The 24,446-nt window shown below is 41.2% G+C and overlaps 1 protein-coding gene across 2 annotated transcripts in view; it reads left to right on the plus strand.

Moving 5' to 3' along the window:
* The window catches only part of uggt1 (UDP-glucose glycoprotein glucosyltransferase 1), a 130,189-nt gene that overhangs the window by 66,821 nt on the left and 38,922 nt on the right, over nucleotides 1-24,446 (plus strand). For both annotated transcript variants that reach the window (XM_059651013.1, XM_059651014.1), the window contains 8 exons: nucleotides 1,916-2,010; nucleotides 2,998-3,204; nucleotides 7,456-7,587; nucleotides 12,118-12,245; nucleotides 14,630-14,725; nucleotides 14,869-14,971; nucleotides 16,043-16,122; nucleotides 21,180-21,369. In XM_059651013.1, the coding sequence (XP_059506996.1) occupies nucleotides 1,916-2,010; nucleotides 2,998-3,204; nucleotides 7,456-7,587; nucleotides 12,118-12,245; nucleotides 14,630-14,725; nucleotides 14,869-14,971; nucleotides 16,043-16,122; nucleotides 21,180-21,369 (1,031 nt within the window). The remainder of the gene's footprint in view (nucleotides 1-1,915; nucleotides 2,011-2,997; nucleotides 3,205-7,455; nucleotides 7,588-12,117; nucleotides 12,246-14,629; nucleotides 14,726-14,868; nucleotides 14,972-16,042; nucleotides 16,123-21,179; nucleotides 21,370-24,446) is intronic.

A 24,446-nucleotide genomic window follows, 5' to 3' on the forward strand; every position in this document is an offset into this window, starting at 1 on the left:
TAGCCCAAATATGAAACCAGCTATGAGGAGCTGAGCTAAGGAGGTCCCCACTGTTCAACAAAAATGTTTTTGCTTTTCAACCTAATGAGGCAATATTTGGTCGGCACGCTGGAAGTCAGCATGATCAAAAAACCACTCTAGGTGAGAATCTGAAGGAAATGATGAGCACTTCCATCCTACAATACAGGATGATACTTCAGTGCCATGCCAAAATTTATTTGTGGAAATTGCAGTCTGACTGTATTGATTCACTTAACGGGCCTAAAGGTTACGTATTTTAACACTGATCGTTTTGATTTTTGTGTATTGTTTCATCCTGGGGTTTGCTGGATCAATTTAAATTTTGAGCAAATTAGTTGAAATTTTCAGTGTTGCTCCCATCCATGACCTTGTGTGAAAAACGCTGTTTGAAACCATTAGAGCTCTGCTCACTTAATCCAATACACCATTTGCCAGCTAGATTAGCCACTGTGATTAGCACTGAGCCCAATGATGGTGCTTCCATGAAGTTCATTACTTGACACAATATTTCCCTTTTGATCCATCGAAGTGATATTGGATAAATACTTGAGAAGGAATATTTGCAATGCTGTGATGAAAGAGCAGGCGAGAGCAACAAATTGGATTGCACTTTCAAAGAGCTGGCAAAGACACAAATTACTAGATGAACTTGTTCTGCCCCGTAAGATTCCATGATCTTGTAGTGTTAATATTTCATGCTCTTTTTATTTTTGGGGGATTATGTGGTCTTAAGTCACTACTTTCAGAGAAGCTTTTACACACCTCTGAAACAGGTAAGACTTGAACCTAGGCTTCCTGACTCAGAGGTAGGGATAGAACATCTGTGCCACAAGAGCCCTTTTGGTCACCGCTTAGCTGAAGTTGATAGTTCTTTACCACATGAAATATTATGGATGCAAATTTGTACTTTGTGTAACCTGTCGCCAAGGCATATTAGCTGTAGCTAGGCCACTTACATCAGAAACCTGGCTGTCTCACCATCTACCTGGGCAAACCTCTACACAACACTACATTTGTAAAATATGGTGAATATCATGAGTCAGAAGACCAAACAAGTCATTTACAAAGATTAATCCAACGCAGGCTCTAAAAATTGAGATGTATAATGTTGCAGTGCAAAAATAGATATGCTCTGAGTTGCAGTGAAAGTCTTTTCAACATTGTGAAATGTTCAGCCCAAGTACTTAATGCAAATATAATGTTTGGAAAAACAACAGCTACTTTATTCTTGCATATTTACTCACCTAAGGCACTCGGGGCTCTTGTCATTTAATTAAAGGGATTGGTGATCCACTCGAGTGGGAGCTAGGTTTTAAACTGAAAAATACAAAATAACATTCTCGATCAAAAACCTAATAAGCATGCTGCTGTTGGCCTCTACTGCCTCTGATCTGAATCTAGAAAGTTGATGAGAAAATGCAGAAAATTGTTTTTCTTTAAAAGCTATTAAGTTTCTGCATGCATGTTATTCTATATCATGCATCATTACAGCAGTAGAATGCATGTGATATTCACCGATTTTTCCAAGATCGAGATTCTGCCGCAGGAGGATTATGAATATTTTAGTGGTCAGGTTACATTTGACATGCGGGTCACCAATTTCACTTGGTTTCAGTTGGACAGCTCAATTTACTGCCAGGTTCTGTGGCTCTAAATAAATTAGCAACAAAATACAGTAATTATGACACAAATGGCTTTTACTTGTTCATACTGAGGAAAGTACCAGTGTAGGAAAGTACTGTGTTGTCTTTGCCTTGTGCCCCTCCAACTGGATGAATGCGACATAATGAGCAAGGGGTCATTACTGAGGAATATCCCATGAGAATTGAAAATGTTGTTTTAAAAGTGGCGAAATGCATGATATTCACTTTCTTCTGTTCTCCCTATTTTATAGACGATAAGTATATTCGTCCACTTACATTCTGGATTGTTGGAGATTTTGATGACTCTTCTGGGAGGCAATTATTGTATGAATCACTTAAACACCTGGTAAGATGGCAAAATTAACACAGTATATTACTAGCTTCCCATGTCATCTGTATTGCATTATGTACACGTTGCCTCACCTGCATATCCAGTGCCCTCAGTATCATGATTATCTCCTGAGAAATGAAGGGTGGGACCAGGATGCTAAAATGATCATAAATGCACCTTATAACATTTTTTAAATGATCAAGAGATTAATCCTTCATTTTGCAGACGATCTCTCATTTTCGTTAGAATTATATGCATAATTATAATTGGCTTTGTTGTATTTATTTTTCACTTCTCACTACCATTTTCTGTCTGCACTGAAAGCACTTTGTACAGATGTCATTTGCTGTTTAATTTCCCTCATGGCCAGAAAAAGCGTTGTCCTGGTTCTGTACTGTTTTGCCATGCAGCTAAGTTTGAAAACTCATTGTGTAGATAATTATGATAATTACTAAATTCCCTTGGCTTGCTGTTGCATTTGATAACATTTCACTTGACTATTTGGCCAATAAGCAGAATATAAAGAGGAATTGGGGGTAGACTTCTGCTCTTTGGGTGAAAACAGAGGTTGGGTGTACAGGTTATGTTAAATTGCTATTTTGTTAACAACCCTAAGCACGTTAATGGGACTGGAAATTGGCTGTCTCAGTGATAGCATGTGCAATTCTCCATGTTCTCACTGAAGTCAGAATTTACTGACTGTTTTGCTCTAGTTTGTGTTTATATGGAAACTAAAGACAATATTTTCTTTACCTTTATTGGTCTATCCTTCCGCTTACAACCTACAGTCTTGGCATCATCTAACTAATATTTCTTCATTTATCTAATCACTTATTTCCATCCCAGCAGCCATTCTGGACTCTCGTCCTTAGCTTTTCAGTTACTTTTCCCAAAAAATTAAATAATTAAATCGTGTACAACATCTCTGGCACTGAAGTTTTAAGTGTTTTTAAAATAGACGTATCTTTTGTATCTACAAACCTGTTGTGTATTGCTTTGCAGAAATCTAGCAATAACCTGAGGATTGGTTTAATAAACAATCCAACAACTGAACCCACTGAAGAGAACACTATTATCGCGAGAGCCATCTGGGCTGCACTTAATACTCAAAGCTTAAATAATGCCAAGAACTTCATTACTAAACTGGCAAAAGAAGAGACTGCAAAAGCATTGGCTGATGGAGTAGACATCATGGAATTTGCTGTTGGTGTAAGTGATGTTACTTGCTAGTTTGTATTAAGTTCGCATCATCTAGCCTTTGTTTCAGTGGATAAATATGAGCAGGAAAAATTAACAGTGAGCAGTGAGCAAAAGCTTGATTTTGCTTGAAGTAAATGTTTTGTGGTTTAAAAGTAGGTTATTCAGTGAATTGTAATGGCACAGTAAGAGACGTATGTGTAATTTTGCATTGATGTTGCCCAGTTTCCGACAGTTGACATTGGTGTTTTACTTTGATACCACAAAATTCCAACAGATTTCTATTGCTGAATCACACAGAATTGACCTGCACCATTTGGCTGAGGCAAGAACTGCACTTCATGTGAAGATGTAGCTAACTCCAACAGTTTAAACTTTTCATTTGAGCTGTTAGGTTTTCAGTGGGGATTCAGATCCAGGCTACGTGATATTAATTACTTGGTAAAGGTATGAACGTTACAAGAATATGTTGTATTTTCAATGTATTGCAGATCCATTCAATTGTCAACAATCTTGCCAAAATCTGATTATGTTACATAAAAATTTGAAATTGGACAATATGCTAAAATAAGATACGATAGCTGGCACAGAGACAGACAGACATTCAGATTTGTGCTGTGATGTGGTTTGCCAACTGTGGTTCCATCCTGCCATTGGGATGTTTTGCCTCCCTGCAAATGTTGGGTAGTTAAGTGAATTAGTAAATGTATTGATTTTAAGATGTATAAAAGACTGAAAGAACTGTGGATTCTGTAAATCAGGAACAAAAACAAATTTGCTAGAAAAGCTCAGCAGGTCTGGCAGCATCTGTGAAGGGGAAAAAAAAGTTAACATTTCCGGTCCGGTGACCCTTCCTCAGAACTGATGGAGGCTGGGAAAACGTCAACTTACATGCAGAAAATAGGGAGGTGGGTGGGGTAGGGAGTAAACGATGGGATAGAGCCCAAAGAGAGAGAAAGACAGTTGGACAGACAAAGGAGCTGCTAACGATCAGGCTGGGAGGGTAAATAGTTGTTAATGGGGACTGTTAATGACTAACAATGGTGGGGTGTGTAATGGCAGGCTATGTGGTAACAAGGCCTGGTGTGTGGGGTAGGGGACTGGCACATGGGAGAGCTTTGGTCCTAAAATTATTGAACTCAATATTGAGTCCAGAGGGCTGTAGGATCCCCACGCGGAAAATGAGGTGTTGTTCCTCCAGCTTGTGTTGGGTTCGCTGGAACACTGCAACAAGCCAGAGACAGCAATATTGGCCGGGGAGCAAGATGGTGCACTAAAGTCGCAGGCAGCAGGCAGTTCAGGGTCTACTTTGCAAGCAGAATATAGATGGCGACCGCTTCGCAGAACAAGTCTCTGCTTTGTTTCCTCAGTATAGAGGAGACCATATTGTGTACAGCGAATGCAGTAGACTAGATTCTGGGAAGTGCAGGTGAAGTGTTGCTTCACTTGGAAGCTGTGTTTGGGCCCTTGGATACTGGGGAGGGAGGAAGTAAATGGGCAGGTGTTGCACATTTGCCAGTTACAGGGCCTGTGGGGAGGTGTTGGGGTTGAAGGAAGTGTGGACCGGGGTGTCACGGAGGGAACGGTCCCTGCAGAAGGCAGACAAGGAAGGGGAGGAGAATATGTGTCTGGTGGCATCCAGCTGGAGTTAGCAGAAATGGCATCTGATGATCTTCTGGATGTGGATGCTGCTGGGATAGTAGGTGAGGATAAGGGAACCCTATTGCTGTTGTGGGAGGAAAGAGAAGGGGTGAGGGTAGAAGTGCAGGAGATGGGTCAGACCTGATTGAGGGCACTGTCGACAATGGAGGTGGGGAATCCTCAGTCAAGGAAGAAGGTGGACATTTTGGAGGTTCTGTTGTGAAGTTGGCCTTATCTGAACATATGTGACGGAGACGGAGGAAGGGAGAGAATGTGATAGTCTTTTCAGGAACTGGGGTGTGAGGATGTCTAGTCCAGGTAGCTGTGGGAGTCAGTGGATTTGTAGTGGATATTAGTGGCCAGAAATGTTGAGGAAATGAAGGGAGGAGTCAGAGATAGATCAGGTGAAAGTGAGGGCAGGGTGGAAATTGGAGGTAAAATTGATGAAGTTTCCAATTCCAGATGAGAAAGGGAAGCAGCACCAATGATATCAGTGAATCGGAGAAAGAGTTGTGAGTGGGGGCTGGAATGGGACTGGAACAAGGAGTGTTCTGTGTACCCCATGAGGAGACAGGCGTAAATAGGCCCATGCAGGTACCCGTGGCAACCCCTCTTACCTGAAGAAAATGAGAGGAGTTGAAAGAGAAGATGTGTTGAATGAGAGGAGCTGAAAGAGAAGAGATTAAGATGTCGTTGTTGGAGCATAATTGGAATTTTCTAGTCAACAAAGATTCTTAAAAGCTTTGAATAATGATGTTGTTATGTGGAGCTGGCACATCTGTCATGGCAGATGAAAGCATGAGTGCTCAATGGCTCTGAGATGTCATCCATGCTACCTGGCCTGAGCTGCAACCATAGGCTGCCCCGTCAAGGGATTCCTGAAGTCATTTTTCAATTTTAATATTTAAAAATTTGGCAAGAGGCTGTCTCCAACTTGATAATATTGAAGTTTGGGCTGACAAGTGGCAAGTAACATTTGAGCAACACAAATGGCCAGGCAATGACCATCCCCCAACAAGAGAGCATCTAACTATTACCTCCATAACAATCAGTGGCATTACCGTTGCTGAATGCCCACTATTATCTTTCTAAGGGGTTATCACCATTATGCACCAGACCAAACGCCCCTCAAAATCTGCTAAGAAAATAGTCTATACCAAAACTTTTTATTTTATTTGGAAGGTATGTAAAGTGCTGTGTTCCAGATGTAATTTGATTGATCAAACTACTTGGCAATAAGTAAAACATAATTTATTCACACACCATAGTTAAACTACAATGACAGAGAAAAGAAAAGGAAAGAATTGACTTAGCTGTAACTATTGAAATGCTGAATAAAGTAATGGTTTTGGTAACTGTTACTAATTAACTGTTACAATATAGTAACATCCCATAAACACAGCTTTGACAAAAGGCAAATTCGACGAAATAGATTGTCTCTTGTGAAATTCCTGCAGCCCAGGATCAGAAACATCACGAAAAAAAACTACGAGAGAGTGTAGCAGGGAGAGATATGCTGCTGCAGCATGTACTACTACTACTGAAAATCTAAAACTAAAATACTAGTTCCATGAGAGTTTGAACACACCCATTCAGGCTGTTTCTATTGTTCCAACTTTTTTTGAAAAAAAAAGCACCACTGCCTTAAAACCTTTCTTTAAAGAAATAAAACCAGGACAAATTGACTTTTTAAAACCATAGCCTTGTCACATCACTAATTTAGAATTGAATTGGAATAGCCACATAAAAACTGACTGCAAGAGCAAGTTAGAGGCCAGGAATTCTGCAGCAAGTAACTCGTCTCCTGACTCCCCAAAATCTACCCACCATCTAGAATTTAGAAGTCAGGACTGTGACGGAATGCTCCCGATTTGTCCAAATGAATGCAACTCCAATAACATTTAGGAAGCTTGATAGCATCCAGGACAAAACAGCCTGCTTGATTGATACTGCAACCACAGATATTTCCTCACTCTGTTACCAATGCTGTGTAGGAGCAACGTACACCATTGTACAATTTGCATTGCAGAAAGACCCTTATGTAGCACCTTCCAAATCCATGGCTACTACCTTTTGGCAAAAAAAAACAAGTGTTGAACAGACGTGGGAACACCACTAAGTTCCCCTCCAAGCCACTAGCCATCATGATTTGGAAATGTATTGCCATTTCTTCAGTCACCGGGTGAAACTATTTGGATTCCCTAACAGCTTTTTGGAGGCACATACGCTAAATTGATGATAGTTGTAAAAGGCAGCTCACCATCACCACTGCCTCAAGGGCAATGCTAAATGGGCAATAAATGCTGGCCCAGCTAATGATGCCCAGATCCAATGAATCAATATTAAACAAGAACCTCATCCAAGGTATCCCAAAACACTCTTATTCCAATTCTTACAAGATAAATTCTTTCAAGACCGGTAATGCACGAATATTTACTCCACAGTCTACATGATCTGGGAGCAGTGTCAAAGAGGAGCCATGTTTTGGATATAGCTGCTTAAATAATTTCAACATTCAGTAGAACGTGGAAAGTCAATAACACATCATGTCTGATTATCTCTGTTTCCAATTTACTTGCACTCGTGTTTTACTTGACCTTTTTTCTCCGTTCACTTCTGTAGGGTATGGACAATGATGCCTTTAAAAAGATGTTTGAAACTTTGAAATTGGATTTCATTTTGTCACACAATTCTTTTTGCAAGGATGTCGTAAAATTGAAGGGAGGGCAGAGAGCTGTAATCAGTAATGGACGAGTAAGTACTTGTTGGTTTCGCTTGAAAAGAAAGTCACTTTCAAGGGGAGTCAGACAATTTCAGGCTCTTCATCAGCATTTGAAGATTTGCTTTCTGTCCCTGGTGTGCAGGCTACCATAGGTTAACAGGCCATTTTAAATAGTGGACTATGATATTGCCAATGAGTAATGCTGTATCTAACTTCTCATATTGTTTACCCTGGCACTCTCAGACTGCTGATTTGATGTTTAAACACACTCAAACTACTGCATATTCTAGCAACATGAAAAGGAAACAAGAAAATTATGAAAATACTCAGTAGATCAGGCGGTATCTGTGTCGAGGCAAACAATTCTGTTTTCAGGTTGGTTCTGATGCAATGCCAATGGCCTGAAGTATTAACTCCTCTCCATTAATGTTGCATGATCTGTAGAATATTTACAGCATTTTGTTTTATTTTGACTTGACAATCCTGCAACCTCAGCAGAAGTTTTTCCTACCTGAATATCTGCCACACTGAATCAAAATATTTGCTTCAACAGCAGGTATAGGCCTCCAGCCTCAACTCAACTCAGTTTCCCTGAGTGTTCCTGGCTGAAGATAGGAAGTGCCTTATTCAGGCTTGAACTTTGAATTTCCCCTCTGTTCACTCTGATCAACTACTGTCCTTAGCAAAAATTTTCATTGTATTCTCATTGCAAGACGTATGCAGTTTCAATTCCTGCCGAGTTGAACTGAACAAATCGACTAAGATTGTTGTTCTCGCTTACCACATTATCTTTTCAGGTGGCTCCCTTTACCTGAATAGGAATAGAAACAGAAAGATTGCTAAAGATTGTTAATTTTTATTGCATAATGATCGATCTAAAATAAAAAGCCCTCTGGTTGGCTCCGGAAAACCATCACTTACACACTTCAGAAACATGTCCTTCACAGGTTTAGCGCTCAGATGATTCACACGGCCTATATGCTGATTGAATGACTCATGGTAATTGTGTCGCCCTGCTACACACTTCTCTCATCTTTGATTAATACCGTGCCCCGCACCACTACTTCTATTTCATGGATCAATGCATAGCTCCAAACAATGTGTGCTGCTCCTTGGGGCATCTTCGTTCCTAAACAGATTCCACTCAGTGTTCTTCTGATCTGAGATCCTCCCATATTAATGTACTGACAACATTCCATGTTCACAGTGCAACTCCACCTCTTTTCACCTGTTTCCTGTCCTTCCTAAATGTTGGATATTCAGCTCACAGTTCTCATTTCTGTAATAATAATTAGGTCAAAGCCATACATCTCCTTTTGTGTCTTTACATCGTCTACGTCGTTATGAATGCTGTGTCCATTCAGGTAGAATACCATTCACTTACTTTCTTTTGATGCATTCTGCTTTCGTATACTCTGCTTTGTCTCTGCTGTTCCTTTGTCTCCCTAGCATTTTTTCAATTTCCTATTACAAACCTAGATTTCTTCCAATTTGGTTTCCCCTACAGGTTCCCGTCACCCGGCAAGCTAATTTAAACCCACTCCAATACAACCAGCAAATCCTGCTACGAGAATATCAGTCACAGTCCTGTTTAGTGGAACCTGTCCAGCTTGAGTACAGGCCCCACCTTCCCCAGAACCAGTCCCAATTTCTCAGAAATATTATCATAGATCATAGAATCCCTACAGTGTGGAAACAGGCCCTTTGGCCCAACATAGAACATAGAACAGTACAGCACAGAACAGGCCCTTCAGCCCACAATGTTGTGCCGACCATTGATCCTCATGTATGCACCCTCAAATTTCTGTGACCACATGCATGTCCAGCAGTCTCTTAAATGACCCCAATGACCTTGCTTCCACAACTGCTGCCGGCAACGCATTCCATGCTCTCACAACTCTGTGTAAAGAACCCACCTCTGACATCCCCTCTATACTTTCCACCAACCAGCTTAAATCTATGACCCCTCATGCTAGCCATTTCTGCCCTGGGAAATAGTCTCTGGCTATCAACTCTATCTATGCCTCTCATTATCTTGTATACCTCAAATAGGTCCCCTCTCCTCCTCCTTTTCTCCAATGAAAAGAGACCGAGCTCAGTCAACCTCTCTTCATAAGATAAGCCCTCCACTCCAGGCAGCATCCTGGTAAACCTCCTCTGAACCCTCTCCAAAGCATCCACATCTTTCCTATAATACGGCGCCCAGAACTGGACGCAGTATTCCAAGTGCGGTCTAACCAAAGTTTTATAGAGCTGCAACAAGATCTCACGACTCTTAAACTCAATCCCCCTGTTAATGAAAGCCAAAACACCATATGCTTTCTTAACAACCCTGTCCACTTGGGTGGTCATTTTAAGGGATCTATGTATCTGCACACCAAGATCCCTCTGTTCCTCCACACTGCCAAGAATCCTATCCTTAATCCTGTACTCAGCTTTCAAATTCGACCTTCCAAAATGCATCACCTTGCATTTATCCAGGTTGAACTCCATCTGCCACCTCTCAGCCCATCTCTGCATCCTGTCAATGTCCCGCTGCAGCCTACAACAGCTCTCTATACTGTCAACGACACCTCCGACCTTTGTGTCGTCCGCAAACTTGCTGACCCATCCTTCAATCCCCTCATCCAAGTCATTAATAAAAATTACAAACAGTAGAGGCCCAAGGACAGAGCCCTGTGGAACCCCACTCACCACTGACTTCCAGGCAGAATATTTTCCTTCTACTACCACTCGCTGCCTTCTGTTGGCCAGCCAATTCTGTATCCAAGCAGCTAAGTTCCCCTGTATCCCATTCCTCCTGACCTTCTGAATGAGCCTACCATGGGGAACCTTATCAAATGCCTTACTGAAGTCCATATACACCACATCCACAGCTCGACCCTCATCAACTTTTCTAGTCACATCCTCAAAAAACTCGATAAGGTTTGTGAGGCATGACCTACCCCTCACAAAGCCGTGTTGACTGTATTTGATCAAGCCATGCTCTTCCAGATGGTCATAAATCCTAACCCTCAGAATCCTTTCTAATACCTTGCAGACGATGTGCAGGTTAGGGTGGGTTGGCTGTGCTAAATTGTCCCGTAGTGTCCAGGGATGTGCATTAGCCACGGGGAGTGCAGTGCCACTGGCAAGGGTGAGTCTGGCTGGGATGCTCTTTGGAGGGGTGGTGCCAACCCTGAGAGCATCCCACCTAGACCCATCCGCTCCATAACCCACCTCATCTACACATCGTTGAACACTGTGGACAATTTAGCATGGCCAATCCACCTGGCCTGCACATCTTTGGACTGTGGGAGGAAATCAGAGCACCTGGAAGAAACCCACGCAGACATGGGGAGAATCTGCAGACTCCACACAGTTGCCCGAGGCCGGAATTTATCCCCGGTCCCTGGTGCTGTAAGGCTGTCTCTCCTCTACCAGTTTTCCAGCCACTTATTCAATCAGACAGTCCTGTTTTTATCTTCACTGGCACATAGCATTGGAGTAATTCTGAGATTACTGCTTTTGAAGTCCTTTTTTTTATAATTTCCTTCCTAACTCCCTGAAATCTGTCTTCAGGACTTCATCTCTCATCCTACCTATGCCGTTGGTACTAATGTAGACTACAATCTGTGGCAGATTTCCCTTCCTCTTGCAGACTGGAACATCCTTGAACCTGGAACCAGATTTTTATCATCGAGGAGTTTCATTTACTACAACAGAAATGTTGTTTGATCCCCTGAATATGAAACCCCCTATATCTATTCCCCTTTCATTCTTCTTCCTCCTCCTAATTATAACTGAGTTGCTCATGGTGCTATGGGCTTGACTCTGGCTGCACATTGCTGAGGAATCATCATCTTCATCAGTTTCCAAAATACAGTACTGACTAGTAAGCATGATAGACAGGATTGAATGTACATTTGTTTCACCATGGAGGTAATAAGATTATATTTGCTAAAAATATATAACCTATTACTCATTATTGTCTGACTAATGTTTTTGTGTGGCTATAATTTTTGCTGTCTTTAGTACATCTCAAGATATCTAATTGGAAAGGACTAACGTCCAAATGTACCATTTACCTGATGCTGCCAAAATGAATTGGTTTTATTCAATATTTCAGATATTTGTGGCTTTTGCAAATTGGTATTGTTTGCTACCAGCAAATACACGGACCTCTGACACCAATTTTTTTTATGGCAAGTTGTTAGACAATTTGTACTTTACCCAATTGTAAACATTGGATTAAATACACACCAGATTAGCATGTTCTGTCACTGCTTTGCATGTAGCTGTTGGCCTAGAAGTCAAGGTAAAATTCTGAGACTGGAATAAACCATAATTTACCTTTATTTGATGATCTCATACCAGAGAATACTCAGAGGCTGGAATAGCCATTCACAATTGGAGGCAACAAACTGCCCAATGGTTTGCCTGGAATTGAGTATCAGATTCACCCTAATTAACACAATTTCATTTGTTTGTTTGCGCTAATCTACCTCACTGGGGTCAGCCACATACAATCTCTTGTCTAGAGTCTGAAATAATGACAAGCTTGTACTTTTCAAATCTGGTAGATTATTGGTCCACTGGAAGAAAATGAAATCTTCAATCAGAATGACTTCCACCTGTTGGAGAGTATTGCTGTTGAGGCAGCAGAGAAAATCAAAGTCAGGATCCGAATGCTGATGGTTGAAGAAGATCAGTGAGTGATATTAATGGGAATTTTCTGTCAGTTTCAGTCAATCTTTTCAAGGGAATTTTGAACTTAGCATTTATTACAGTACAAATTGGAATTGACCTGTTAGTTTTGGTGTTCCTGGGCTTACTTCCAGCTTCATATGCTTCATTCCAGCCAAGGCCACTTCCTTCTATGGTCTTGGATCCTACTTCTATAGACCTTCCTTCTACACAACAAATCTTTTGCTAAATTCCTGGTCTCCTAACTGTTGCAAGTTTGTACCTCACTTTTGTCTCTGAAAATCCTGTATTCTCCCTTCCACTTACACCCATTCCTTCAAGTTTCACTTCAATGTAACCAGACTCCAGTATCACCCTTTAGGACCTGCCAGATCCACAATGTTTCAAATGCCCCTAGATTTCAGATTCCCCCCTTCATGACTTTTTCTTTTCCCTGCTTTCATGTTTGCAAACCTCAAATTGTTTACTGCAAGTATTTTAAAGCACTATTCTCACAGATAGTTGTTGCCAAAGCCCACACTGAATGTCTGAACCTCAGCATCCCTGAAAGTTTTCCCACTTTCCAAATTGCAATCCCATTGATCCTAACTTTCGGCACTTCATTTTCTGTGACAAGATGAAGTACATTCCTCCTTCAGTTCAAATCCAAACACAAGGTTCACTTTCTCTGTACCCATGCATTGTCTCAACTGTGATCTTTTGTACTTTGTTCCTTCTATTCTTTCCTGCAATCCTCCTTTTTTGAGCACATCCTTTCTCTAATTTGACTGTCCTGCAGCACCACTTCTACGTGTTTGCTGTAGCTCAATTTCCAAGACTGCACTTTGCTTCCCAAATTCCTCTACACCATAGGTTAGGTAATAATATTATTAACTTTATGTCTGTGCCGAACCATCCGTGTGACCCCCACTGAGGTGGGAAGGAATGCTTTTTTTCAAAAAAGCACAAAGAGCAGAACAAAACATGGTCAGTTAGACACCAGAAGGAAATTTGACGGCTATGCAGGAAATGAAAGAAATTAAACATAGAGAAGATGATTCAAAATCAGCAATATGTTAACAAAGACAACAGAGAGCATCGTGGTATTTTGCATAGATTAACACTCCTGTCATTGTAATCTTTCTTGCTGCTCACTGTAAGTAATGTTGAACTGTTATGCTTAAAAAGGTGATTAAGTATAATCATCTCTGAGCTTGGGTGATGATGACAAACTACCTATATAATTGCACTCTGAACGTTGCTGTTTAATGATCCAATCAATATAATTCTATGACAAGAAGACATTAGCAATATTGCTCATTTTAAGACATTCTAAAGGTGAGGCAGAGTAGTAGGCAAGGCATAGCTTCGAGCCATTCAAAGGTATCTGTGGGTGAATGTGACACAATGACCCTTTTGTGAGTTCACAACTGCATCTGGAGAAGTTAAGAGGTAATTCAGATTACATGATGTCAGAGATTGTTGGAGTGAAATGTCAATTAACCACACGACTGGAACAGTGAATCATTTGATAGCAGCTACTCCAGTGCATCATTTGATCTGCTAAACTCTAAGGATAAGATAGAATCCACTACCAAAAATGTTTGTCAGAGAGAGAGGAAGTGCCTGTCTCATGCGCTTCTAAGTCAAGCAATAAAAGTTAGCGATGATTCTGAAGCTGATGTGTTCCACAAACTGAATTGGAGCACAATTTTAACATGACACACTGCAGCCCAAATAAAAAAAATTGAGATTGTGTTTTTTGTGGAGCTCTGGTTGGTTTTATGGTTTTCACAGCTGGAGTGATTATTTTCATTTTGCCATGCGATCGAGTTATGACTTGACCATTTCTGCTGTGCCCATGGCTTCATAGAACCTGTTCTGAATATTTCAGACTTGGTTCAAAGTTTGCTGATGTTCAAAATGCCCTATTTTTTATTAATTACATATTGTTAAAATTGATTCATCCACTGCATTCCAATTTTTCATCCACAGTACATTCATACAAGCTTTGATTAATACTTACCTTTTAACAGAGTATAAGCTTTGTCTTAACTGTGGGGTGTATTGTTAATGCAAATCCTAATTACACATTTTTACACAAATTGAGCTTTTTACTGAAAAACATTTAAACACATTTCATAAAACCTAGTGATGGCTTAAATAGATAACTCGTTTCAAATGATTAATTACAATTTCAGTTATCTCCAATTGCAGTGAGCCTTTCATTTTTCTAAGTTGGGGTAATTTTTCAACATGCGAACATGTAATTAAATATGTGATTGTGAAAGGTTTTGGGGAAAAAAAGAATAATATTATGATTGATATAGGGGATTGTGAAGGTTGGCTATTAAGTAGCCTTTTCCTTGAATTATATTTATGTTTAATGGTAATTTTTCTATCTCCAAGTGCGAGTGACCTTGTAATGAAAGTGGATTCTCTATTGTCATCGAAGTCCAAGGGAGAATCGAGGCTCGACCTCCGGTTCTTTGAAGGAGAGTTCAGGTGAGCACTATTCAATTAATTCAGTTTTCTTCATGCTGTACCTAACTTTGGTCACCTGACTTCAACTGCAACTTGTAAATAAAATAGATCTATTTCAGGTAGTTGAATTATTTTTGTGTCCCTCTATCTTGGATGTTTTCTAGTGCAATTAAATTACGCCCCAAAGAAGAACAGGTTTACTTTGAAGTGATGGCCATAACTGACCCTGTGACCAGAGATGCTCAAAGGCTTTCTTCATTCCTTTTGGTGAGTGTCTTCTCTGCAACAAGCACAATGCCAGATTACAGAAACTTTTGCAATTAGAAATATCCGCATCGTGTGTTTTAGCTTAACGCTTGACTTAACATTGTCAATTGCAAATGCTGAAAGCAGCAGTACTTTGCCTTGGCAGTAGAAGAGAGCTTGCCAATCACTTATGGTTGAGAAATTTCTGCAACGTGATGAAGATGAGCCGAGTTCGGGATGAGCAACTAGAAGATTGTTGTGGCCCATGTCACATACCATGTATACATACCAGTGTAATGAAGTATTTTCCCTTCGTTGAATTAGCCCTATTTAACAGTGTACAATTTGAAACAATTTAACGCTGAGGTTATTGCTCATGACAATAGAACCAATAATAATAAACCATATAATTGACAGTAAGTGCTTGGTGTACTGTGTTCACTGCTGTTCAGCAAGACATTTGAGGTGGTTGAGAAGCACCTCAATTCTTGACAGATAACTGAACAATAAATCTAGTGTAGACTTAGGCTCGTCTATCTTGAAATAAGATAAATGAGATAGATGTATGAATCTAATGTAATAGATTATATTACTTAATGGTATTGAAAAAGCCAATAATAAGCACTGGCTTAAACAACAGTTGCATTACAAGGGATCAGATTTGACCAGATTATAACCTTGACAAGTGTCATGGCACCTTATTTCATGTTAAGGTTCATCAGTAAGTGGTTGCCTTTCCTACGAGGATGGTGGAGACAAAATGCAGGGAACCGTTCAAGAGGTAGTTAATTACTCTGAGACAATCAATCTCTCCAAACATTGATAAAGAAGACGTCCCACATTTTCCCTTGCCTTTCTGAATACAGAGTTTATTTTGAACAAAGTGGTTGATATTATTGTCACAATACGTTAAGGTTTTATGATTTAATTTGCCACTCCTTCTGAAATAGATCACATCTGCAGACTTAATCATTATGTAAAATCTTGACAGTTTGCAGCACAGGTGATGATACCCGTTCCATCATTGTATTTGCTTCAGTTATTTTAGCCCTTTTATCTTTAAATTATTCAAGATGTTTTCCTTCTTCATAGGTTCTACACCAGCTGGTCAACATGAATCTTCACGTGCTTATGAACTGCCAACCAAAACTTTCAGAAATGCCCCTGAAAAGGTAAGAACTCTTCTTGCATCAGCTAAAAATAATCTCTTTCAGTTGAGGGATTATCTGGAAACAGTTAAATACTGTACACATGATGGTTCTGCATTTTTATCTCAAAGCTGAAGCAGCAAGTCCAAAACAGTGTGGATTTCACCTCTGGTCATGTGGGGTTCGTGAGCTTAATGACCTATAAGAATAGACAACATTGACACAGAAATGAATAACGTAGAGAATGGAACAGAAAATAGAAACATTACCAACAGTATTATTTTTAATAATGTGAAGGGATGCTTTTTGACAAACAACTGAGGATTGTGCATTCTTGTTCCTAATAAACGATGCAACCACTTTCCTTTGCAGCAGGCATGATTTCAGTCTCGAGGTTTCTCATGGATATTCCCCCCTGCCACTTTGATATCATATTCTGTCAAACACTACCTATTGGCAAGTATAGTTATTTGCTCTCCTCTGCCAATAAAACTTGGAATAGTGCTTTAACAATACTTGGAGCTGAATTTTCAAACAAAGCAAATGTCATTGAGTCATAGAATAATTCAAAACAGAAACAGACCTTTCGGTCCAACTTAACCACATAGTCTCCTGAGCAAAACCTGTCCCACTTGCTTGTACAGTATTAAAGTACAGTGTAACATAAATGCAAATGAAATGTGTTTATGTACAAGATGCAGAAATAGTTACTTACAATTAATAAACTTGATTTCAGAGACATTGTCATTGCTTTTTCTGCCACCAATCCATGCATTACCTTCTGATAGTTGCTCTCACTATTGACTAATAGATTGTGGAGAAAAAAAACAAATCTCACCTGTCAGCAAGCTTCCTGCTTTTCATCTGGAAAATATCACTTCCCCATGACGTGCATGTATGGATTTGTCGGAAAAGCCAAAGCAGAGTTGTCAGACTTGGATTAAGTAGCTATAATTGTTCTTGAATGTATTGAGCAGCAATAGCACCTTAATCCATTTCAAGACAGCATGTAGATAATTTAAAATATGGAATGTTTGTCTAATGAGTGATACTTTGTATATTTCTATCGGACAAAGTTGTGAAGAAACTGTTTCATGTCTTTTCACATTGACTGAACCTGTTCCTTATGAAGAACTGTTGTTTTATATTAAGAATGCAGAGGCCATTCGGTTTGGATATCATGTTTACACACCACATGTACCATTTCCTGTTCATTGCAATCCTGGTTGCAACAGTTATGCCCTCACGAGGCTGATGTTGTGCAGGATGCCGCAACTATTACAAATTGCAACACGTTCTTCAGTGCTGTCTGGAGCTCCACTGGACAGAAGAATAATTTCTTAAGCGTATTGTTACTTGCTGCAAGACATTTCACATTTTATCATCTCTGTTATAGAACATAGAACAGAGAAAAATACAGCACAGTACAGGCCCTTTGGCCCACAATGTTCTGCCGTGGATTAATCCTAACTCAAAAATAAAATAACCTAACCTACATTCCCCTCAATTCACTGCTGTCAATGTGCACATCCAGCAGTCGCTTAAATGTCACTAATGACTCTGCTTCCACGACTACCACTGGCACAGTATTCTATGCGCTCACAACTCTCTGGGTGAAGAACCTCCCTCTGATGTCTCCTCTGTACCTTCCTCCTAACACCTTAAAACTATGACCCCTCGTGGCAGTCAATCCTGCCCTGGGGAAAAGTCCCTGGCTATCGACTCTATCCATGCCTCTCATTACCTTGTACACCTCGATCACCTCTCTTCCTCCTTCTCTCCAGAGAGAAATGTCCGAGCTCAGTCAACCTCTCCTGGTAAGACAAGCCCTCCAGTCCAGGCAGCATTCTGGTAAACCTCCTTTGCACCCTCTCCAAAGCCTCCACATCTTTCCTGTAATAGGGCGACCAGAACTGGACACAATATTCTAAGTGTAGTCTCACCAGGACTTTGTAGAGCTGCAGCAAAACCTTGCTCTTAAACTCGATCCCCCTGTTAATGAAAACCAAAACACCATATGCTTTCTTAATAACCTTATCCACTTGGGTGGCAACTTTGAGGGAGCTATGCACTTGAACACCAAGATCCCACTGTTCCTCCACACTGCCGAGAATCCTGCCTTTAATCCTATAATCAGCATTTAAGTTCGACCTTCCAAAATGCATCACTCCGCATTTATCCAAGTTGAACTCCATCTGCCATTTCTCAGCCCAGCTCTGCATACTGTCAATGTCTCGCTGAAGCCTGCAATAGCCCTTGATACTATCAATAGCACCTCCAACCTTTGTGTCATCAGCAAACGTACTAACCCACTCCTCAACCTCCTCATCCAAGTCATTTATAAAAACTACAAAGAGCAGAGGCTCAAGAACAGAGCCCTGCAGGACACCACTCAGCACTGACCTCCAGGCAGAATACTTACCATCTACAACCACAGTCTGCCTCCTGTCAGCCAACCAATTCTGAATCCGGACAGCCAAATCACCCTGTATCCCATACCTCCTGACTTTATGAATGAGCCTGCCGTGGCAAACCTTATCAAATGCCTTGCTGAAGTTCACATCCACTGCTCGACCCTCGTCAACCTATCTCGTGATCTCCTCAAAGAACTCAATAAGATTTGTGAGGCATGACCTGCCCCTCACAAAGCCATGCTGATTCCCTTTAATCACGCTATGCTTTTCCAAATAGTCATAAATCCTATCCTTCAGAATTCTTTCCAAAACCTTGCTGACCACAGAAGTAAGACTGACTGGTCTGTAATTTCCAGGGATTTCCCTATTCCCTTTCTTGAAAAGAGGAACAACATTTGCCTCCCTCCAATCTTCCCGTGGAGAGTGAGAAAGCAAAGATCTTCGCCAGCGGCTTAGCTACCTCCTTTCTCGCTTCCTGGAGCAACCTAGGATAAATCTTGTCTGGCCCTGGAGACTTATCAATCTTAATGTTTGCCAAAATTTCCAGCACATCAATTTCCTCAATCTCAATCTGTTCAAGCCGGTTTCCCTGCTCCTCAAAGTTCTCATTCACAGTAAAGCCCCTTTCCTTAGTGAAAACCGAAGGAAAAAACTCATTTAGGGCTTCCCCTATCTGCTCAGACTCCACGCGCAAGTTCACTACGCTATCCCTGATCGGCCCTACCTTCTCCCCGATCATTCTCTTAATCCTCACGTTTGAGTAAAATGCCTTCAGGTTCTCCCTAATCCTTCCTGCCAAGCCTTTTTCGCCCCCTCCTGGCCCTCCTCAGTCCACTTTTGAGCTTCTTCCGAGCAAGCCTGTAATCCTGTAAAGCTGTGCTAGACCCTTGCTTCCTCCGCCTTACGTAAGCTGCCTTTTTCTTTTTGACGAGAAGCACCTTTGCTCCCGTCATCCAAGGCTCCTTAATCTTACCCCTTCTTACCTGTCTCAGAGGAACAAATTTATGCATCACTCACAACAACTGCTCCTTAAACAGTCTCCACATGTCTGTTGTGCCCTTTCTGTGGAACAATTGCTACCAATCTGCACTCATCGCAATCTTGTGCACCAAAATCTTGAGCCAGATGGTCAATGAGTAGATCTTATTTCCAGGAGACAGATATCACCATTGCTTTCTTATAGGTAATTAGGAATGCGTAATAAATGCTGGCCTTGGTTATGACAACATAGCCAAAGGTCAAATTGTAAAATATAAGTGGAGCACTTTTTCTTCTTAAGGCAATGTAAATCGTTGGATTGACAACTCTCACCGGTCCCTTTAAAGACTAATGGTTTGGTTGATAATAACCTGAAGAAAATTATTACAGTTGTGCACATTCCATTTACATTTTTTCTTGTTCTTTCATGGGATGTGAGAGCCAGGATGACAGATTTCATTCCATAAAGGACATTAGAGAACCAGATGTTTTTCTATGGCATCGTTACATAGTTGCCATAGCTAACTTCTTATTCCATTTTTATTTAAAAGTTGGATTCAAAGTTTACTGTCTGTAGTGGTGGGATTCAAACTCAAACCCAAGAACATTTGCTGGAGTCCTGATAGTTAGACCAGTGAAATGACCTCTTCGCTACCATGTCCTCATTTTGACGTGGGAGCCCTGCATAGGCTTCAGGTACCCTGTGAGTGGAAGCAAACATGGCTCCTTATTAGAAGTGAGAGCAGTAGCCATCTACTCCTGGACTCCTCTATATTTGCTAAATTGTTTTCACCACATCCCACACTCTTAAAGGGCATCAGATCATTTCTGAGCTCAACAGTCTTCCGCCAGAGCTGCCACTGTTAATTTTCCTGTAAATATAAGGTTAAAGCTTTTGCAACGATCTTCAGGCACAAGTGCCAAACAGATGATCAATCTCGTCTTCCTTCAGAGGTCCCCAACATCACAAATGCTGGTCTTTGGTTGATGGCACTGGATACTATAAAGACCCTAACAACATTCCAGCAATAGCACTGAAGATTTGTGCTCCAGAACATGGGCTGTTGCCCTAGCCAGCTGTTCCAGTACAGTTATAACACTGGCATCTACACGACGAAGTGGATATTTCCCCTGGAATTTCCTGTGTGCGTAAAACAGGACGCATCCATGCATGCCAGTTACTGCCCTATCTTGATCATCAGTGGAAGCGGTCATCAACAGTGCTATCCAACATCACTTGCTCAGCAATACCCTGCCCAGTTTGGATTCTGCCAGGGCCACTCAGCTCCTGACCACATAGTGACATGGACAAAAGACCTGAATTCTAGAGGTAAGGTGAGATTGATAGCCTTTGATATCAAGGCCACAGCTTACCAAGTGTAACATCAAGGAGTCCAAGCCAAACTGGAGCCAGTGGGAATGAGAGAAAATTTTCTACTAACTGGAGTTGTACATAGCACAAAGGAAGATGATTGAGGCCATTGGAAGTCAGTCATTTCAGCCCCAGCACATCTTTGCAGGAGTTCCTCAGGATAATGTCCTCAGCCTTTCATTTTTGCATTAGCTTTGAGTTATAAGTAGAGCATGAAATAGTTGTGATTTTATTAATAATGGAGTTTAGTTAGCGCAGGAAAGCAATGGGTGTAGAATGCAAAGACTTCAAAGGAATTTCTGCCCTTCGTTTTGCAGCATCTACCGATTTGTTTTGGAGCCTGAGATTACTTTCAGTGCAGATGGCAGCTTCGGTCCTGGACCAGTGGCCAAATTCTTGGACATGCCTCAGTCTCCACTCTTCACACTGATTATCAACACTCCTGAGAGCTGGATGGTGGAGTCTGTCCATACTTCGTATGATCTTGACAATATTTACCTGAAGGAGGTGAGCATTGCTAAATACTTTAAAGTCCAAATTAGTCTGACTAACATGTGAAGGCTTGACAAAGTGAGAGAGTTTTTCGGTGTTAGTAAAGTAGAATTCTTCACAAAAAATATCAGTGATGCAATCAAGTTATCGTAAACCTTTTATAAATCACTGGCTAAACTTCACCTAAGGCCTTGGGATGAGAAACTTCAGTTGTGTTGAGATAGCAGGAAAACTGATCTTCCCCTTTGGACCAGTGAAGTTAGGGAGTGATGTGATAGAATAATTGAATCTTGGAAGTTTTGAAATAGAGTAAATAGGGAGAGGGATCTCTACTGGCAGGTTTTAAAGCGGAGTCATACTGGACTCAACATTAACTCTGATTTCCTCTCCACAGATGCTGCCAAAACTAGTGAATTTCTCCAGCATTCTCTGTGTTTTTGTCAATAGAATTTTACTTTTATTTTATTGGCTGGTGTTTTGGTAACCATAAATGTACAGATTTTTTTGATAATTGCCAATAAAAAGCAGACAGCACTACTTCTATTTAGATTTAGAATATCCTTTATTGTCATGTGTACTCAAGTACAGAGCTACAGGAGTATAGTGAGAGGTTTACAATGTCGCCACCATGTGGCACTATCTTAGGTACAAAGTACAGACCTTAGATATACAATACAAAAATAAAGGGAAAAGAAAAATTACATTACTTAGGGTTGCTCATATATAAGTTAGCAAAATGAGAATAAAGTTAAAAAGGTAAGTATTATAGTCTTTCAGTAGATCAGAGCCGGATGTGATTTGCCCAAGGCTTGCAAGTTGTTAACCACCCACACCGGTCTCCGGCCCAACAACTGCGCCATTCCGCGCAAGCCTTCAGCCTGCTGGCCGTCACCACTCCACACGAGCCTTCAGCCTGCTGGCAATCCCAGTCTGCTCGAGCCTCCCCCTCCCCTGGCTGTCCCTGCTCTGCACGAGCATCCATCGGCTGACCATCTCCATTCTGTGTAAGCATCCATCCCGCTGACCAACCCACTCGGTGCAAGCCTTCAGCCCAGTGCACTCCATGCCTCCAGCCTGCTGTACCTCAGAGAGAACACCACAAGGGTGAAAAAGGGGAAGAAAAGAAGAAAACGGGAAGTGAGCAGAGGAGCTCTGATTGGAGCATCCTACTCCACTGTCCTTTTAACTATTAATTGTTATGATCTGGAATGCACTCCCAGCATAGATTGTGAAACATTCAATGGTAGCTCTCCAAAGAAATTGTATGTGCACAGGAAAAAGATCTGTTTCAGGGCTGTGGGAGAGAGTAGAGGAATTGAATCTTAATCATACAGTTCCTTGAAAGAGCCAATGCAAGTATAATGAACTGAATGGTCACATTCTACAACATAAAAGTTGACATGAGAAGTTGTTGGCGGATAGGATCAGGGTAAACCCTAAGGCTTTCTATAGGTACTTAAGGAATAAAAGATTGATGAAAGTAAGATTAGGCCCAATCAAGGATAGTAGTGGTAAGTTGTGTGTGGAGTCAGATGAGATAGGGGAAGCGCTAAATGAATATTTTTCAACAGTATTCACTCTAGAAAACGACAATGTTGTCGAGGAGAATACTGAGATACAGGCTACTAGACTAGGTGGGATTGAGGTTCAGAAGGAAGAGGTATTAGAAATCCTTCAGAGGGTGAAGATAGATAAGTCTCCTGGGCCGTTGGGATTTATCCTCGGATCCTCTGGGAAGCCAGGAAGGAGATTGCCGAGCCTTTGGCATTGATCTTTAACTCGTCGTTGTCTGCAGGAATAGTGCCAGATGACTGGAGGATAGCAAATGTGGTTCCCCTGTTCAAAAAGGGGAGTAGAGACAACCCTGGTAATTATAGACCAGTGAGCCTTACCTCAGTTGTTGGTAAAGTGTTGGAAAAGGTTATAAGGGATAGGATGTATAATCATCTAGAAAAAGAATAAATTGATTAGGGATAGTCAGCACGGTTTTGTGAAGGGAAGGTTGTGCCTCACAAACCTTATTGAGTTCTTTGAGAAGGTGACCAAACAGGTAGATGAGGGTAAACTGGTTGATGTGGTGTATATGGATTTCAGCAAGGCGTTCGATAAAGTTCCCCACAATAGACTATGGTACAAAATGTGGAGGAATGGAATTGTGGGAGATATAGCAGTTTGGATCAGAAATTGGCTTGCTGAAAGAAGACAGAGGGTGGTAGTTGATGGGAAATGTTCATCCTGGAGACCAGTTTCTAGTGGTGTACTGCAAGGGTCGGTGTTGGGTCCACTGCTGTTTGTCATTTTTATAAATGACCTGGATGAGGGCGTAGAGGATGGGTTAGTAAATTTGCAGACAACACTAAGGTCGGTGGAGTTGTGGATAGTGACAAAGGATGCTGTAGGTTGCAGAGAGACATAGATAAGCTGCAGAGCTGGGCTGAGAGGTGGCAAATGGAGTTTAATGCAGACAAGTGTGAGGTGATGCACTTTGGTAGGAGTAACCGGAAGGCAAAGTACAGGGCTAATGGTAAGATTCTTAGTAGTGTAGATGAGCAGGGAGATCTCGGTGTCCATGTACACAGATCCTTGAAAGTTGCCACCCAGGTTGACAGGGCTGTTAAGAAGGCATACAGTGTTTTAGCTTTTATTAATTGAAGGATTGAGTTCCGGAACCAAGAAGTTATGGTGAAGCTGTACAAAATTCTGGTGCAGCCGCACTTGGAGTATTGCGTACAGTTCTGGTCACCACATTATAAGAAGGATGTGGAAGCTTTGGAAAGGGTGCAGAGGAGATTTACTCGGATGTCGCCTGGTATGGAGGGAAGGTCTTATGAGGAAAGGCTGAGGGACTTGAGGCTGTTTTCATTAGAGAGAAGAAGGTTGAGAGGTGACTTAATAGAAACATATAAAATAATCAGAGGGTTAGACAGGGTGGATAGCGAGAGCCTTTTTCCTAGGATGGTGACGGCGAGCACGAGGGGGCATAGCTTTAAATTGAGGAGTGATAGATATAGGATAGGTGTCAGAGGTAGTTTCTTTACTCAGAGTAGTAAGGGAATGGAATGCTTTGCCTGCAACGGTAGTAGATTCGCCAA

This window comes from Stegostoma tigrinum, chromosome 14 (genome assembly GCF_030684315.1).
Source record: "Stegostoma tigrinum isolate sSteTig4 chromosome 14, sSteTig4.hap1, whole genome shotgun sequence".
In the NCBI taxonomy this organism is placed as follows: Eukaryota; Metazoa; Chordata; class Chondrichthyes; order Orectolobiformes; family Stegostomatidae; genus Stegostoma; species Stegostoma tigrinum.